At 37.5% G+C, this 19342-nt stretch overlaps 2 protein-coding genes across 3 annotated transcripts; both read right to left on the minus strand.

Moving 5' to 3' along the window:
* Positions 1-421: 421 nt before the first annotated feature.
* On the minus strand, positions 422-9797 carry LOC145787062 (RNA-binding protein FXR1-like). Of its 2 annotated transcripts, XM_082598772.1 has the most exons (15): positions 9711-9797; positions 7849-7901; positions 7003-7108; positions 6545-6765; positions 5937-6150; positions 5335-5584; positions 4694-4893; positions 4127-4328; positions 3784-3874; positions 2994-3094; positions 2555-2812; positions 1893-2000; positions 1443-1496; positions 1010-1062; positions 422-689 (listed from the first exon to the last, which is right to left on the minus strand). In XM_082598772.1, the coding sequence occupies exons 1-15, from the start codon at positions 9759-9761 to the stop codon at positions 564-566; spliced, it is 2088 nt and encodes a 695-aa protein (XP_082454898.1). In that variant the 5' UTR covers positions 9762-9797; the 3' UTR covers positions 422-563. The 2 variants fall into 2 exon arrangements, with proteins under 2 accessions (XP_082454898.1, XP_082454899.1); XM_082598773.1 differs by lacking the exon at positions 1443-1496.
* LOC145787064 (protein PRRC1-like) lies at positions 9796-14562 on the minus strand. The gene has a single exon (XM_082598774.1). The coding sequence runs from the start codon at positions 14535-14537 to the stop codon at positions 13611-13613; it is 927 nt and encodes a 308-aa protein (XP_082454900.1). The 5' UTR covers positions 14538-14562; the 3' UTR covers positions 9796-13610.
* Positions 14563-19342: the final 4780 nt, after the last annotated feature.

The following is a 19342-nucleotide window of genomic DNA, read 5'->3' on the forward strand; positions in this document are numbered from 1 at the left end:
TCCTTGCGTGATTTCTCAACGCCAATCAGTGTGGAAAAAAACAACACAAACTTTGAAAAGGCTTCATATAAAGAGCATTCAGGTAAAACTTGACAATCATTCTCGTCAGCTTGAATCAATTGCATTGGACGGGTCTGCGCTTTTCGGAATAGTGCATTCAATGCAGTTGCTTGAAAAATTACCCAGTGACCGTGCATTCGTGTAATGCAAAAAAGGTTAGGAAACTTCAAAGTAAGCGGTTTATACGCATGATAACAGTTTATCAAAGCTACAAAATAATACACGAAAAGAAATAAATACCCGGAGAGCAAAATCCGACATTTTTACACTGATTCAACGTTTGCAGACGTTTGAATCAATGTGAAAATGGCCGATTTTGTTGTCTGGATATCAGAAAAAAAGTGGTGCACGGGTGGAAATGCTGGTGAATGCAGTTGAAATAAATACTCAAGCCGATGTCCGCACAGAAAGGAGGGTATTCCCCGGTCGGTAGACAGGTCATCAGCAATCCTTGGGAGCGATTTTTGATTTTTTGAAGGCATTTCTCTCCGCAGTTTTGATTTCTATGCTGTACCGTTTGTAGCCACTTCGTCAGTTGTAGGGGGAGCGTTGCCATTGGCAACCGGCTTCTTCTTCGGAGGTCGTTGCTCTTTTGGAGTAGCGCTAGGTGGCATTTTATCGCCTTTGTGCTGGAAAATAAAATGCTTGGAATCATGTGTAAGAGGACTACTTTTACGTTACTTTATTTGGGACAACTTTTACCCTCCACTTATTATCCCGTTTATCCCCCACCCCGGGGTGAATTACGTCTACCAAAGGAGCAAATTCATTGGAGTAGGATAAATTGCATAAAAACGCCGATTCTAATTTGAAAACAAGCAGCAGAAGTGAATTCACCGGGAAAAATTTAGCAAACAAGACAATGAATTGTAAGATTGAAACATTACCAAAATACTTACACAAACTTTTCATATGCTTCAGTGATCTATTGTATGACATATGCACTTACTTGAGATTGGGCTTCCGTGGGAGGAGCAGTCTTCCCTTTGGATGTTTTCTTACCTGGAAATGATACAAATAAGTTAAACTAAGTTCAACAGATACAAATAAGTTTACGGAATACAAAAAGTTCACGTAGTAAAAATAAGTTCACCTGATACAAATACGTTCATGTGATGCAAAAAAATTCGTGTGATGCAAAACATTTCGTGTGATGCAAAAAAGTTCATGTGATGCAATGAGTGCAAGTGATACAAACAAGTTCACATGATACAAACAAATTCACGTGGACCAAAAAAACCACAAGATAAACCAAGAGTTTCGTTTTTCAAATAATGAACGCTTAAGAAAAAAGTAAATAGAGCTGAAACCGAGAAAAGTTGCCAGGTGCTATCGGTGAAAAAATAAAAAGAAACAACTATTAAAGTGTCTGTGTGACGAACCATTTGAAGGAAAAGGAGCAAAGAGAGAAGGAAGACAAAATATTGGACCAGATCCTGAGAGAAAAAAGACACAATCATTATTGTAAACAGAATTGAGAATGAGTAATCAAAGTTTAGCCAGTAAATCAGTCTTGTTTACATTGTTTCAATTTCTGTGAACGTTGAATTGATGTAAAACGTTCTGATCTGTTGTCTATAAAGCTAGCGAAATAAAATACAAAAGCTAATGAAACGACTCCTTGCTCTAATGGCTCCTGCTTGCCAAGCAAACTCAATGACAATCGATTCATCTTTAAATCCTGTACAGTTGATCATGTGCCTTTAAACAGATATCCCATTCATACATCTGGTATTGAAATCAAAGTTACAAGATAGAAGTTTTAAAAAAATCTAAAATAAATGTTGCACGGCATCAGACGAACTCAATAGCACGTGACTGAACCAACTCACCCCATTCGTCGTTGCCATTGGTCACGTGATTGTTTTCGCTGCCTCTACCACGTCGACTATAACTTCCTCGCCCTCTCCTTCGTCTCCCACGATCTCCTCTGTTGCCGCCTAGAAAGCGTGACATCAAGACTTAGAAAGGGAAGGCCAGTTTGAGCATCAGTACAAGGCATGGCTCGTTATTGCTGCCAGCATTTGCATTTCGCTCGAGTGAGAGTGTGGCGCAATGGTAGTGGATTGGGCTCCGGATCAAAAGCCTTGTGTTCAATTCCCTGTGAGACGCTACTCGTTGGGTAAAAGACTTTCGCAGAGCTGTTTAAAGATGCCCAAAAGCAGAATGACTTTTATCCTTCCGTGATAAATGCTTCAAAGGGGTCCTATTGTTAGGGGTCCTATTGTATTGTCACAACAGCTCGCGGGAGAAAGGGACCATGTGAAAACGTAATACAGAATACCGATATGTCAAACAAAGCAATTGGACATGTTGCAACTACTAGGCCAAGTGTAACACCATGCAACCCTTTGGGCACGTCGTGACAACAAGTCTGTTTACTAGATATCGCCATCGACAGTTGGGTACCTGGGGTTTGTGTTGAGTGGATTCCGCTGTAAAATTAAGCACAACATCATTTTGTGAACAAAATGAACTTTGCCTTCGTTGTCACCTTCATAAACAGGATCGTTTTCCGTTGTTTCGCTGTCTCCAGCTGGTCCGCTTTCCGGTTTCCTTTGATTCCGTTCTTTTTTTCCATTCACGACGCGTCTCTCATTTTCTTTTTTCCCATTTTCCAGCCCTCTCTCATTTTCCTTCTTCTCATCCACAAACCCTTCCCCATTAGTCTCGTTTCTACCGCCATCCTCTTCTTTCCTTTCGCTCTGCTCTCTTCTTCCATTATCATGTCCCCTATAGCCTCCTCTTCTCCCTGAATAGCACACAGAGTCAAAGTCATATCGTGAACAAAGGGATGAAAACAAAGCAAAGGTTGAAATTTGCCTTCTCACAGTCTACAAGTATTTACGAGATTCAAAAATCAACGCAAATTAAAATACTGCACAGAAACGTATATAGAAACCTAGCCGCAGAACATGATGCTTTATTCTTACTTGAATTTCTGTTTGATCTGTCGTAAACATTGTAAGAGCCCCTTCCTCTCCCTCCCCTGCTCCTATATCCCTGCTGGTACCTTGGCTCCTCCGCATCATTCCTGGACATGAGAAGTTCACAGTATTCACACTTTACAAGCGATGGACGCCACGGGTGTCCATTGTGTGGCCGAGTGATGAAAACAGCTGCGCGACGCTCGAAAAAACGTGGGTTCGATACCACTCCAGAGCACGCTGCTGTGTCTCGGCGAAGACACTTAATGGCAAGCCAAAATAAGGGGAGCAGCTGACTCGAAGACTGTATGTCCCTTCGCTGCTTCCTGTGGTGTTGCATATGTGATCACAGTGTAGTGTATGTTGTCGCAATGGACGGAAAATAAAACATGGTTGTTGGTAGAAAAGAGACGTAAATAAATACACCCGGTGCGTACAGGGGTAAGACAGTACCATTAGTATAACTTTGCAGGATTGACTGGTTTAATAAGTTTTCCCGCATGTGCAATAAAAATGCTCTGAGAATATTACTAATGTAAATAGGAACCGTGTCAGCCAGAGTAAAGGCTGTTAAATCATTTTTTTCAATCAAGGAGATGTGGTATATTTACTATTAAAGAAAAAAGAGACTACATAAAAAAATATTTAAAAACTGATAGAAAGAACATTTATTTCTATATCGTCGGAAAAAATGCACCAAAAGTAAGTTCCGTTGCGACTTGAGACCCAAGTTGGAGTTTGTTTGTGTAAGTTGAAAACAAATGTGATCTCAACAGCAGCCAATGACTTCTCTTACCTATCACCGACTTGCTTGCCATGGCTGCTTGCGTCTCCCGCCTCGGATTCAGTGTCCGCCTTGTTCGATGGTTCGGAGAATGGATTACCATCTGGAAGACAAAGATGGAGGAGAATTAGTCACAAAACTTGCAATTTTGTTTAACATTTACTGTAATATTTTGGTAACCATCTTATTTCACCAACAGCGTTCAAATTGGGAAAAAATTTTCAACCAGGCAAGACCAGGTAAGCTTACAAAGCAGAGCCTACCATAATTCCAACACTCCACCGACAATTCCACCCTTGAAATAAACGGCACTCAAAATACCGTACACCTGGAACACATAAAACTCGGAACGAACCTCTGTATCTTTTCTTGTCCTCATTCCAGTGCCGGTTACGTTGGTTGAACTTTGGTGGCCGGTGGCTTTGGCCACTTTCTTCGTCACCTGGTGACAGGCCAGAGCCTCCCGGGTGTGATGTTGCGGATGACGTACTCGGACCGTTCAACTGACGGATTTGTTGGGAGAGACTGAGCTGTTCCATTCGTATCGAATCGAAATCCTGAACGTAAAGTTATGCTAGAAAAACGCAGCCACAATTGCACGCTATTTATTCGGAACAAGGTCCTTTGAAAATCAGTCTCTTAGTCTGAGGAAATCGTCCATACCGTGGTAACAAAGCAACATTTAATTTAACCTGACAATGTAGCGGACAGTCTTGTACGATAGACGAATATTTATGTGAATTATCGACTTAACATGGTTTAATAAAATAAAGTTAATTCCAAAAAATTTAGAATTCTACTCTAAGCAAAACATGTATAATTGTATAATCGTGAAAGGTTATTCAGCTCAAAATGATTTCTGCTGTAATCACGCTTGTGGAATTATGCCTTATGCAATATGCATCATTGCGTCACAGGATACCTTCAAGTACGAAACGTAGTAGTCCATAAGAGCTCTAGCATTACTGATAGTCTCTTTCGTGCCAACAAATCGAAATGGCACAAGGCCGTCTTCTCGAAGCATGACGTCGTTTTCGTCATCACCAATCACACGAACCCGAACAACCCCCGACCTGTCAATGATCTCTTGAATAGTGACCCCTTTCTTGCCGATCACTTTGCCTGTAATCACCATATTTGATTTAATTTGGTAGCAACAAAGTCAGTCACTTTGTGAAACGAAGAAAACTGACAAAGATTTGTTTCTTTTTAAGAAAAATCATTTCAAAAAACGGTGAGTTTAGTCTCACTCGGAATTTTCACCACGCCAAGCAACTTTCTTAGAAAAAGCTTATTCAAATAGAAATGTGTCTTGGGTTCATGTCTACCGCACAATTTATGCCAATTTTGACGTCACTAAATATATTAAAACAAATCATCAGAAAGCCCTTAGTGTAATAGAGGCATATAGTTTCAGGTCTTGCGCATTCACACACTTGCGTGAGCCAGCAAATAGGTGTTAAAAATCCAAAGTTTATATACAGCGTCAAATTCTGCTCTATTGAAACCTTTAAAAGAGAAAAATTAAGACAAAAAACGGATATCCGTATTTCTCCTCCTCACCAACAAAAGACCTAGGGACACAGAATTCCTCCTCGGTGTATTCCAACATTTCTCTAGCTTTCACCACAGCTTCCCTGGTGTCGCCATACACAGTGAAGGTGTGAGTGCTTTCTTCCAGGTAGATATCTGTCACACCAGGAATACGACGTGCGGCGATAATGTTCGCCCCATTCGAGCCAATTGCAAGACCAATCAAGTCCACAGCAACTGCAAAGCTCTCCGTACACGAGCTAGCCCTTTGCTGGGTCACCTGATAGTAAAAGAACATGAGATAGGCCGAGTTCTGTTAGAGAAAAGTCTCGTATTTGTGAATAGATACTGACAATAAAATAAAAGTTTAAAAAATTCTTGCCTGGAATCGAACCCATAAGTTAAGATCTACGTGCTGCATCTCAGATAATAATGGTAAGTAAACTCCAAAGCTTGTAACTCTACACTGCAGCCTACATTTTCCACCCATATAATTCAACGTCTCTTATAAGCAATGGCAAAGACAGAATAATTCACAACCATCATTGAAATAAGAGTTCTTTATGCAAAAATGCAGTTTTACATCCCTGCACTTCTGTTAAAATGTGTTTAAATATGGTGAAAAAACTTACTTCTAATTGCTTCGTGGCCTCTTGAACCCTTTGAAGCATGGAAACTTTTGAACGAAGACTCCTGAAGTGAAGGTCAGACACAATCTCGGCCCTTTTCAATGCAGAGTCATTCGAAACAACGACGTCAAGACATTTAGTTTGTGGTTTGTAATGCACAAATATTGCCCCCACGCTCTTCTCAAATTCTTTGTGGGCCTCAATGTATTTCTTGCAGCTGAATGAATAAAAACTTAAAAGCTTGGGATGTTTGACATGGATTCTTACTATTACAGTAAAATTTGTCAGCCGACGTGGAATCAATGAAAAAAAGCTTCTTTTGCAAGCTGGCCAGTTGGGATTACTAGCGTTAGGTAAATGCACTTACTTAGGTTAGTATTTACCTGTTTTAAATCAATTTTATGAAACGCACAATCAAATAAATAAAAACAATTTATCTTTGAAACAACTAAAAACTCAATCCAACAAAAAATTTGTACAACTGCTGTAGCCTGTACTGTACATTGGCCTACCTGTACTGTTTTTTTAAGAAATTAATTTATTCGCAATTTTTGTACTTCAGATTCATGAAACACCCGGACATGTTGATGTTATTAAACACAAGTTCTTACAAGTCTTGCAAGTCCTCTGGCACGGGGATGGAACTTTTCAGCAGCGGGGCTTTGCTGAAAACAGGTTTGTTGGTGAATTTCCGTAAGCGATCCCTAGTTACGATCTCGGTGTGCTTGGGAATGCAAGTTTGGTACTCAATGACGTGGAACTCTCCCTTGCTCATTTGCACTTTAGCTTGCCACCATCCGCAAGGCTCCATCTCATTTGCTCTTGTATGGACCTGAACAAAAGTTACTTACTTTATGAATTCTTCTTGGGTGGAAGTTTAAAAATTATACAACGAATGTTTGCCTTTTCAGTAAATGCCTACAAGTAATGTTGCCCAAAGGAATAATTTGAAAACTTTTACTCCATTCTTTGCAAGTATAAAAAGCACAGAACCCAGACTTCTGATCAAGGCTGCGTTGAAAAACGTCAAAACCGTTGAAGCAAAAAGACTACCAACTATTGTTCCCACCTCAACGTCTTGCCCTTCAACCAGGTCTTCATCACCTAATGCAGATTCCTCGTCAGAAGGAGCAAACCTGGCTTCGTCCAGACTGATCTTCCGCTCCGCTTGCCAGCTGGTACAACACAAGAGATGAGATGCATGCAAGTCGACCACACGCCATACACAATTAATAAAAAACGAAATATGTTGTGGTAACAGCACATTAAAGGTAAAAAAAACATTGTGTTTGTTTGTTTTTTCTTGTGTGTTCAATCTAAACTCTGAAGAAATATACTAAATTGTGTCACTATTAAGTTCAACGTACAGACTTTTCAACTTTAAATTTCACATATAAGTGCAAGTTATTGTTACGGTTACGGCTTATACCGAAGGCCTCAAACACTTGCTATGAGTCAAGCGAGTCAAGCTCACACTTATACGAGATACATAAATACAAAGAAACGCGCCTGCTGTGATAGAGTAATGGCTAACTAATGCACTAATGATGACACTACAGATGAGATGGTGAGTCTGACGTCAAATGAGACAAGATCTGATCATTCATAGCAAAAAAAATATTGGCGGTCAGAATTGAAGACACACAAAGCTCAACTTGGTACCTTATGAAAGTTTTTTTGCTTCCTTTCTCCTTACCTACTTATTTTTTATGTTAATGAAAATGTTTGTAGAATTGCTAGAAAAAAACAAGCAATTAACTTCTTACAACTGATGACCACACTCCAAAAGTACAAACACCTTTTTATAACAAATGAGTTTCTTCTCTTGAATGTTTCATTTCACTACCAGGATATCTCATGAAAATAAACTAGTAGTAGTAAATAAAGAAGAAACAAAGTCAGTGTACCAACGTACTTGTTTTCAAAAGTAACTGAAATTCCATCTGCAAAAACATCACTCAGGAAGGCCTGAAAATATGTGAAAAATCATTAATGACAAGCAATTTCTTAGTTCTTGAATTATATACAATCTAAAGTAAACGTATTATAGAAATAACAAATGAAAAGGATTAATAACGGGAGCAAGTCTTTTAGGCGCTGGTCTAATAGGCGCGTACACTGTGGCGTCTGGATATTTAGGTGCGGAGCACTGTGGCGCCCGGTCATTTAGGTGCTATTCCTAGTAAAGTCTGTAGATTGTTTCAGCTTGGCAGCTTGCCAGAAAATTATATCATGGCTTCCGTGAGTGAAGCTGCTTAAATCGGCAATGCTTTTCACACAAAATGTTATATTGAACAGAAAAATATATTGTTGTTTTATTGATTTATTATTGTTTTATTTGTTGTTAGTCCAGGTTTGCATTGGTGAAAGCTTTATCAATAAATTATTCAAGCTTCCGAACATTATTGAGTTCATTATTAGTTAACTCTTTCGCGACCACGGACGTATACACACGCCTTGGGATTTTTGCCATGATGACCAAGGAAGTATCCCTACGTTCAAGGTTAAAAGGTAGCCTATTTCAAGCAAAAAAATGTTACTTAAATGATGACAGATCCATAGTCTTTGCCGGTCCTTTTTTGGCTAATTAAAAAAAAAATATTTTGGCGGTGCAGTTATCAGATGAGGACTTCTTAAAGATGTGGACACAGTAGATTTTTTTTCCTTCACTCATTGGAATTGGCAGTCAAAACTGGCTAGGCAACCCCTTACTTTGGACTTTCTCGATCAAAAAGACTGTAGGCTAAATTACGTAAACTTTTTGATTAAAATTTTCCAAGTTTCTCTATAATCATTCTGCTGTACCTCCTAAAGCATTGCGCGCAGAAACAAAGTAAAATTTTTCTCATGTGCAGAATTGTTTTGGCATTTGATTAAACTACATATATTTTCATATTATTGTATCATGCTTGGGTAGTAACTGCCAATTTTTAATTTTTTTAGAAATTAGAAAAAATACCGTATGGAAAGTTGCTAGTTGTACATTGAATATTTTAAATTTTATTGCAAAGCTTTGCATCTTCGGATAGCTGAAGATGTATGCTTTCATTTGATGTCAAGATTGTGCGTCTACGTCGATCACATGAGATGTTTAATATAACATTTTGTGTGAAAAAGCATTGCCGGTTTAAGCAGCTTCACTCACTGAAGCCATGACCAACAACGCACACGCATTAACAAAACTACGTATTTTTCTGTTCAATATAATATTTTGTGTGAAATGCATTGCCCTACGCCCCTACCTGCCAAGCTGATACAATCTACAGACTTTACTAGGAATAGCACCTAAATGACCGGGCGCCACAGTGCTCCGCACCTAAATATCCAGACGCCACAGTGTGCGCGCCTATTAGACCAGCGCCTAACTGTCAGCGCCTAAAAGACGTAGACCCTTAATAACCACTTCCAAAAAGATTAAAATTCATCAATTAAGAGACATCTTTAAAATGAGAGCGTGTTTAAGGTAGTAGTGGGTAATGGTCATGTTAGCCCACTTTATTTGATGTACAATACAGTCGACATTGTTGCATTTACAGAAAGCTGTGGCTGTGAACATGAAAAATATCATGTTGTTTAACCTTTCCATTCAGTAGCATGCAAGCTCATTCGAAAATAGATGATTGAAAATTCAATCATCCTTAAACAGAGTTTGTTCAAATTGGAAATATTTGTACAGTGTACACCTTTTCGTCATCTGGCTAAAAACAAACTACCTAATCACCATTAACACAAGAATGAATGGATGAATGTACTGTAGACAGGCAGCAAACACCTCACCTTATACCAGGCGGTGTTGGAACCTCGTACTTCAACAATTCTTTGCTCCATGGTTTACAACTTACTTCAATCGATTCTGCAAAACCTAACCATTGCACAATAAAAGAATGTAAGCAGATTATGTATGATACTACAACAAGCCAATGTAATGTATATACATTGTACATACCACAAAAATGAGCAAAACATTTGTGTTATTAGAAACATAGCTCAAACTAACTAAAAAATAAGTATATACGGAATTGAACTGTAAAAGCTTAATATTCTTTTATCTACCAGTGCATTCAATTTTAAAGATTATATGTATGTATAATATTACTTTACAACCACAAGAAGTACACACAACAAGAGTATAGTACACATACGTATAGTGACAAATCAATCAGGTATACATTACAATAAATGCAATTGTTGGTAAAAGTCTTCTTGTGTTTTCTAGAAATGATTGGTGCAAAAGTACTTGCTTAACTGCACAAGCAATCCTTTTAATGCACATTGAAATACCGAAATATAGTAGCAAAGCAACAATTCAAAAACGCCAACAATTGTATACTGTTGATCAAGTTTCTAAGCCATCTATTTTAATTGTTGAAGAAAACATTCATATAAGATAATGATGACATTACTTTAAAGCTGAGCACCATAACCATTTACAAACAACCAGCCTTCCATGACTAATAATATATATAAAATGGATGAAACCAGCCAGCCACCAAGTAAAAGTTATAAACCATTGTTGCGCGTTTGATAAATACTTCAACAGAAAACACACATAAGAATTGAAGCTTTTACTGCCAGTGCTAAAAGACTCGTTGCAGTTTTAACTAGAAAATTGTTTTATAACAAGCCTTGTAATGTATAAAACATTTCATACAAAGAAAAACGTTCCTTTCACTTTCATTCTATTTAGTGATGAATTAAGCTATTTATTTCAATTGTTATATTGTTTTCATGTCCTTGTTTGTACTAAGAACTCGTACATACAGAAAGTAACTCCGTTACTGAAAGAAATGCATCAATACATTGTTTTCGAATGATATTAAGTTGTTAAAAAAATCAATAAACTCCCTTGAAGTTGTTTCACACCACATGAATGATGGTGAAGTACTCTCACACCAAGTTAATGTTCAATCGTTCAAGCATTCTAAAAAAGCACATTCAAGCACATTTTTATGTTGTATTTTAAATCCAAGGTCATATTTATCAAATAGTCTACATAACGTATATATATTGTCTAAATTGCAAAACTGGCACATTAAGCATTTGTATTTCAGACGATGGGACATTTTTTGGTGTCAAAAAGCTAAACTGTATACATATATATTTATACCGTAAATGATAATAATTCGTACTATTATCCTTTTAGCCCTATGAATAGTAAGATACAAATGCACATACTTTCCATAAGCTTCAATTTCAATGAAATGACAATGAAACGGAAACATTTCAAAACATAGTTATATATTAGCTTTGAACGTTTGCTTGAAACTTTTAGGGTTGGATGTACTAAGAGCAGAACTTTTAAGCAGCCAATTGAGTTATATCTTAATGTTAAAAGCTGATTTCAAATCATTTGTAAAGCGATAGTTCTCTTGTCCTCATAGCCAAGTTACCAATACATACTAGAAATACAACAAAAATAAATATACACAGAAGAAGGCACAAAAGGCAAAGGAGTGGTGTTGGCTAGTAGCAACTGGCAAGTGATCAGATGACTGTGTTTGTACTACAGAAACTCTCCCAAACATACCAGTACATCTGAACATATTCTGGAATAGAGTCATGGAGCATAGAACTATGCCTCTTTTTTTTTTCAAAAAAATGTTGATGTTACTGCATTTGTTTGAGTATATATGAGGCACATCTTTGTAATAACTACTTATCCTACAAGAAAGAGCAAAGCATGCATTAAACAGCTTTATACAAAATGGAACTTTTTTAAAAATCTAATTATTATTTTGCAGAAAAAGAACAAAAAAGTTTTTAACCTTTTCGTAATTTTGAAAAGCATGCTAAGGGTACACACAAAGAAGCACATTTCTATTAGTTTTATACTCTATTCTCATGTAGGCTATGTGCAGTGTGCACTTATAAACACAAAAAAGACAAATGTAAGACTTTATTTTCAATTGTCATAACAAGTTAAGCACACACCGCATGCCACGTTTATTTTTTATGCTTTAAAATTGCATTGTTTGCGTCTGTAGTATGAAAAGGTGTTTTTGTGCGTATTGTTGCTCTCTTGTGCGTACTGAAATCTGAAAGCCTTTACTTTAGTTTAAGCCAAAATATTTATCTTAATACGTCATCAGACAAGTGAAAAGTCAGTAAACTGGTCGGACTAGTGAAAAATCCTGCGGACTGGTGAAAATGGGGAGCAACTAGTCCGCTGGGCTAGTGAAAAAAAAAGTTAAGATCGACCCCTGATATGCAGTATACCGCAGCTAAATTGAGACTTTTTCATTTTCGCATACTTTTATTTTGTATCTCTCTAATCAAGATAAAACTTTCTGCAGATAATCTTATGAAGGTATTCTAAAAGAGTGCTTTTCAAGCTTGTTCAAGACTCCGTGCCAGCGCATGGAGCAAAAAAAATCAAGACGTATCTGAAGGAAAATCTCCCCATTTTTGTTCCAAAAGACATTTGGCCTAGTAGCTCTCCAGACCTGAACGTTTGCGACTATTGGCTATTCAGCATGATTGAAGGACCGTCTAACTCAATTCCATACCCCAACCTCAACTCTCAGCAGACATTCGAAGAACATTCCGGAATCTTAATACTGATGAAGAGAAGTTGTTTACGGTTTCGCCAGAGAATATCCAAAATTATCAAAGCAAAGGGCCATCATATTGAATGGAGTTGGATCATATTGAATAATTGTGTTAAATAGATTGTAAGGATTACATTAATAAAGTTAAAATGATAACTTTAATTTTTTGCAACTTGCTATCGGTAATCAGAGAATTACAAAAAAATGCTAAAGTTTTTTATGTAGCCACGAGACCCTGTATATTTAAAAATGCAGAATTTCTGTTGGCACACCGAATGTCAAAATTTTATGTTCAACGTGCAATTAAATAATAAAAATGGGAATAGCATTAGGAATTCAACTACGCAAACCTTGATCGACACTTGGCATATACAAAGCTACCACTCACACCATTCTACAAATGATGCAAGTCATTAAACTGGGGTTGTTCAAAAAGCAGCCAAGCAAAAGAAACTTTTTATTCTACTCATGAATATAAGAAGCCAACAGACTGGCTGTAAATAAGACAGCGATCTTCATTTATGTATATATATAGCCCATATAAGTTGATAATTTGTTATGCCAACACATCTTGAAAGTAATTAGAAATACAAAGAGCCAAGCACAAGTTCTGCTTTATTTCCACAATTTCCGAGAGGGTTGATTCACTTTATAACATCAAATAATATTAAGTCAAGTTGGAACCAAAATTGGCACTACGTAAATATATATATATGTCAAGTAATAAAGAATGGTTACATTCCTTTTGAATAACATTGGTCAATAATTTAAAGCAGTTCAATTTTATATATACATGTTTTTTCAAATTTTTACAAGTCCCAGTAGGCTACTAGTTATTCATCACTACAGAAAAACTAAAATGAGTTATAACAGTCCAATGGCAATGAAAGGTAGCTATTTTTTCAGCCATGTCTCTAGTATTCTAGAACTTAACATCTATCCATGAACTACAAAAAAACTAGAAAATGTCATGTAATAATATGATAAAGTGGTTGGTTAACATCACAATGTCGATCTGATTTGATTCACATGCCACTGCAATCCATGCTTTATTGTCTTGCTTCATCTGTTTGTGTTTAGGACAAAAGTGGAATGCTTTTTAAAGTACCCGGACATAAGTGTTGGCAACTCAAATGTTTTGTTCTATAATCTTTTCTGGCAATCTTCTTTTGTATAATTCAGCAAGCAGAAGAGTGGCAGAATGAATGATGTCTCTTCGAGACTGACCACATAAAGCTTTATGCCAATCTGATGGCTTTATCCAAGAAAGACGATTTTGAATTGTTTCTCCAACTGTCACTGCAAGACCAGACCACCGAAGATCAAAGTCACTTGGAGTTGACTTTTTCATGTCTGCAATTATGTCTCCATCAATTGGAACAGCAAGTGTGAAGACCTCAAACTTGATATTGTTTTCAGGGTCATCCAAAAAAATACAGCCAATATCAAACCAGTGATCAGGCAACTGTTCAACTATGAAGCTTTCGATGGCTATACAAAGCTGATTTGCTTCAACTTTTTCAGATTTTCGCAAATTTTTTATTCTTTCTTGAGCCCCCTTCATCCCAGCAGAATACCCAACTGGCTGAGGGGCAACATTTGACTGAGAAGCTATGCCCTTGACAGTGGCAGCCCCAAAAACACTCTGAAAAGCATCACGTACTGCACACCACTTTACTTCTTTGTCAGAAGCCACAACCACAGAAATATCACCACCTTGCTTTATATAAGGTGTCATTCCTGGGTCGAGTGTTGTTATCATTTTATCAACACCAGTTTTTGTTTTCTCCATCATTTTTTGAACAAATTGATTATTGGAAGCTGATTTAAACCATCCTGTGAGGTTCCAGCCACTTCCTTCAGATGATTCATTATTTATCTCAACTTTTGTAGCGTCTTGTGATGGTGAAGCAGGGGTGCTTGCTACTGGTGGGCTTGTGGCAACAGCGGCACTCGAAGGTAATATAGTAGTTGCTGTTTGACCTGTTTCTTCTGTAGATTTGGAATCAGTTTTCACTGAAACCGGAATCTCGTGATGTTCTACTTCTTCCATCATATTTGCACAATTCAACAGCAGTGTATTATTTCTTTTAAAACAGTATTAGTTATCTTTTCAAAACAAAATCAGTGTTTAGATACAAGCCTAATAGTAATACTACCTCAAAGCTAAATAGGTGAATTGCAGGAACCTTTATCCTCGAACTTACAAAAGCTTCTTGGAGAGTTTGATAATTTTCCATGCATTTAGATTTTTTTTCTTGTTTAATCTACTTTCAAATAAAAAGATCGATTTTACTCACAACAAATTCAATCTAAAACAGAGGCTGCACTGAACATGCAAACCCTTTTTATGTGGAATAGCCTACGGTACCTTTTAATCAAGTACGGTATTTTAAAGGATTGCCAGGTAAGCATAGTTCATAGTCCTACAGCATAAAAAAAATTGAGAAGACAGCTTTGTGATACTGTTTGGTGATTAATATCCTAAATACGATTGCAGAATACGCCTTGCACTCAAATAGCAGCCTGCACCTTCAGTAAAGCACCGTACATGCCGTCATGCCATGACACCGATGGGCGATGACACTTAGGCAAAAGCCAACGTTGATACGTGCTAGCGACATCTTGCGAGATTTTGAAAAGGCAATACAACTCACTGATCGAAATTTTGCAATTTTCTGCAAAGTAGCCTACTTGGACCTTAGACGACACTTTCCTTCAATTTAGGGATTTAAAAGGTGTGAATTGCGAAATCTGTTTTTTCTGCTTCTATTTCAAATGAATGAAATTAATTTTTTGTCGTTTCCACCTCTTCTAAGAACTTTACGCAATCAAGAATGATGTAAACTGTAGTCTGTAAGCCTAGTTGTTTTTTCTTTTATTGAGAGAGCAGAGAAGAGAGAAAAACCTTTTATTTCGTCTATAGCGAGAATTAGTATACGGTACACCGTACAAATATAAACAGGTACAAATATATTCTATAACAGACAGGAAGCAGTGGCCGAGTGGTTAGCGCGTTGGGCTCGCAGTCGAGAGCCTGCATGTTCGACTCCAGCCACCCGCACTTGCTGTTGTTTCTCTGGGCAAGAAACTTTACGATAATTGCCTCTACCCAGTGATCGATTTCGAGTAATGGGTAGTACCAAATTTAAGTCATAAGTAGAGTAGACAACATGGAAACAGACATTGCCGTCGGCTGCAGCGTGGGTCAGGTGTACGTCGGAAGGCGTACACCGATGCATAGCGCTCAAGTCCGCTTTCCCGCAATGCAGGATAAAGATAAACAAACAAACAAACAAAGACTATAGTAGTCATCTGTTGGGACAGTCAAGTGAATTACCGTACTGTGATTTTATTCAAACATCAAAAAATATCTTGCCCCACAAAAGTAGTAGGCTATAAGCAAAAAAAAACAGCACCGGTATGAGAAAAAAAAACAACTGTTTGCCTAACTGCAAGCATAAAAGACAAAGTTGATTTATTTCTTTTTTATATGAAGGTGGTAGCCTACATCACTTTGCAGACCCTGTGTTTCTTTGCTGTCATACTTTTAGTAGGCTACTAGCATTACATCATCCCTACACTAACTTGAAATCATCCCAATCTAACTTGAAAAATAATAGCCTACAGTCAGTGGCGTAGCTAGGGGGGGTTGGAAGCAGACCGCCCCTGGCGGCACTTTCAGACTACGATTTTTTATTTTGATTATAATCTGATAAAAAACGCATTTCATTTTCACATGTTTTTTCTTGAAGGGGCGGCAAAATCTGAATCATCCCCGGGCGGCACATTCCCGCACATTCCCTAGATACGCCACTGCCTACAGTAGAAATCAATAGTTTTTTTTTCAAGTCTAAACCTTAAACCATTTGAGCAGGTCAACACTCACAATAGTATTTCAAAATTTTTTTTATTATAATATAATTTATGTTGTGGAACCGGTTTTCTTCCTATAGGATTCATCAGCACAACTGGATCGAAACGAAAAAATTACAGAAGATTACTATTAGCACAACTAGCCCAAAAAAGACGCAAATTTACATGTTAAATAAATAAAAAAATAAAAGTCACTGAATGTCCAAAACCTTCACATCCTTGCTTTATTCTTTTTCATTTCTTTTTTTTTTTTTCTTCATAGTATTGCTAAATATACCAAATACAGAAAATATTGCAACAACTTGATACGGTAACTTACTAAAACTGTCCGTACAAGCAGCAGTAAAAAGTAGAATAATTGAGATGAATTTTACAAGTATGATTAAGAAATGCTTATGACGGTGCAATATGGTTTATTTTCTTAATGATTGCTTTCTGCGTTAGGTTGATCGCCCATTTGAGGAAGTGTCATAGTACCTGATCACCTTTACCAGTTAGTTTTTCTCACTGCCTACAGTAGGCTACAATTTAGGCCTACTGCGTTGTGCCATAATTACTCAATCATAAAAAAATTAGTAAATTAGAAAAAAACTATGTCACTATTTCACCAAATCTTACAAAACAAAACCGATAACTATAGTAGTAAGTAGCCTTTCTTTTACCTTTTTCTTTTCTTTGGGCTTCTTGAGCAGAAATTCATTTTTACAACTCCAAATTGATAATGTTTCCTAGATTAGTCTACACTTAAAACCGAACAGAGAAGCTAGCTTTTTATTTCAATATTCAACCCAAGAAAACAGCCGTTCAGTGGCACAAAAAAGCTTAATCCGCTTTCTGGATATTGCTCTACTTTGTCGGTGACGGTACCTAAGTTATTTACGGAACACGAAGAACAAAGGTTCAACTTGCCTTCGCTGAGCAACCCAACATCAGAAGCTCCCACTCTCGTATATGTTAGCCTACAGGCACTATAGTCACCCATACAGCCTATAGGTATAGTCACCCTTCTCTCAAACTGGACGTTCAGAAGAACGCAGGTCACTCTACCTTGCGTGTTTTGGGCAAACCCAGCCCTCTGATACTGGTGGGGTGTAATGTAGAGGGAAAAGCCAAACCCGCATTCGGTATTTTGCTTTACTTCCGTATCCCAAACCTAAGTTGTTTATAGAAGAATATAAAGGCCAACTTTCCTTCACTGAGCAGTGTGCAACCTAAAAGTGGAAGCATCCACTCTCGCATGTAGACCTAGGCTAGGCCTAACAGGCAACGGCGACCAACAGGTGTCTTGACTAGTCATCCTCCTCCGCAGTCATAGATAGCCTATCACTTTCAGAAATTTCAGACTTTTCAGAAATAATTACAAGCAGATGATTCAATGACTAATTGTTCATTCTCTATTTCTAACTGTAGGCTAGGTTATATGTTGCATGCAGGCATAGTTAATAAATATACGGTAGGTATATTTATTAACTATGATGCAGGCCTAGCCTGTGATTCGCTGTTGGATATGCATGTTGTCGCAATGGACGCAGAATATTAAAGAACAGACTGATTTCAGGATAATGCTAAGCTATTTCTCATGAGGCCAAATATCCTTTTGCGAAAACTTTTCTGGCATCCAAGTAAAATCCTGGAAACTTCCCACTTCTTTATTAGAAAAATTCTTCTGGTTTCACATCAACTTACAATTCATAGATTTGCTACGGGTATGTCAAGCAGGCTAGAGCTAGATTAAAGCCTACCATTTTATGTTGAAAACCTTTTCAAAAAGGTTTTGGAGTGGAGTGGATTCGGAGTTTGGTTTAGCAACTTTGCATTTTAGTTAAATCAAAAGTTCCGCAGGTAGCCTACGGTAGGCTATAGTTGTGTAATTGCCGATAGCTCAATTGATCGATAGCTCATTAGCTCGATAGCTCATTAGCTCGATTAGCTCGATAGCACGATAGCTCATTAGCTCGATAGCTCAATTGGTTAGCCCGTCACTTCTGGAACGAAGAAGCTTCAAGATCAAGCGGCGCTGGTTCGACTCTCGGGGTGTGCGCTTGAGCAACGCACGTTAAGAACTGCTCTCCATTCAGCGGCATCTAATGGATGGAATAGTTCCCCGGCAACAAGGCTTCAACAATCGGAAACTTCACTAGCTGTCAATCTCGGTGACCGGGCCTGCGTCAGTGATTCAAAGCCTCTACAAGTATGCGAAACTGCCAGGATTAAGCTCTGCAAGAAGCTTTCCCAATCCGAGGATAAAGATTCAATCAATCAAGCAATGTTTTATTTGTCAGTAACAGGAACATAGGTACATGTTTGAAATATACAATATACACAATACAAAAGTTACACAAGTTCCCATACCGACAGGGAGACAACGAGACGACCATACAGTCTACTTGTCAATTGCCACCCTACGGAAATTACGATTTTGCCATTTAAAGTAAGCTTACAAGAGAAAAAATAAAACGTTGAAACGTTCTCGCGCTTCAACAACAACATACGCAGAAAAAGAAAAAAAAAACATATTGATGATAACGTAGGCCTAAACACAAAATTCCATAAAGCAAGCAGAGAATAATCAAGTTTCCGAAGAAACTGACAAGTTGGTTTCCATAACATATCACTTACGATGAACTGTAGCTTTGTAAAATTAACGTTTTGATCTCTTTTTTGAAACAATGAAATGATAAGTTTTTTAGCCTACTTGGAACCTCTGACCAGAGCATTGGTCCCAATACTTGCATGGACTTTTTGCCATATTCTGTGTTAGATCTATTTATAAAATAGTTGTTGCTTGTTTGATATCTTGTGTTATGCTGATGAATAGATGAAGCATGGCCATGGATAAAGCCTTTGTAAATAAATCACAATACGTAGACGGATACTGATTCATATGAACTTTGTACATATGTTTTTTTATTTCAATGTTAGGCTATGTATGTCTTTTAGTTTCAAGATGTTCATTTTGAAAAATAAAAAATTAGTGTGAGCATA

The sequence above is a fragment of the Aplidium turbinatum genome, chromosome 18 (genome assembly GCF_918807975.1).
Source record: "Aplidium turbinatum chromosome 18, kaAplTurb1.1, whole genome shotgun sequence".
Lineage (NCBI taxonomy): Eukaryota > Metazoa > Chordata > Ascidiacea > Aplousobranchia > Polyclinidae > Aplidium > Aplidium turbinatum.

Coding starts and splice junctions, on each gene's coding strand:
- LOC145787062 (XM_082598772.1), bottom strand. CDS start 9,761: ATGGAGCAAAGAATTGTTGAAGTACGAGGTTCCAACACCGCCTGGTAT. Junction 4,329..4,693: donor ACTACGTTTCGTACTTGAAG/GTATCCTGTGAC, acceptor CTTTACGTTCAG/GATTTCGATTCGATACGAAT. Junction 3,095..3,783: donor GGCAAGCAAGTCGGTGATAG/GTAAGAGAAGTC, acceptor TCTCATGTCCAG/GAATGATGCGGAGGAGCCAA.
- LOC145787064 (XM_082598774.1), bottom strand. CDS start 14,537: ATGATGGAAGAAGTAGAACATCACGAGATTCCGGTTTCAGTGAAAACT.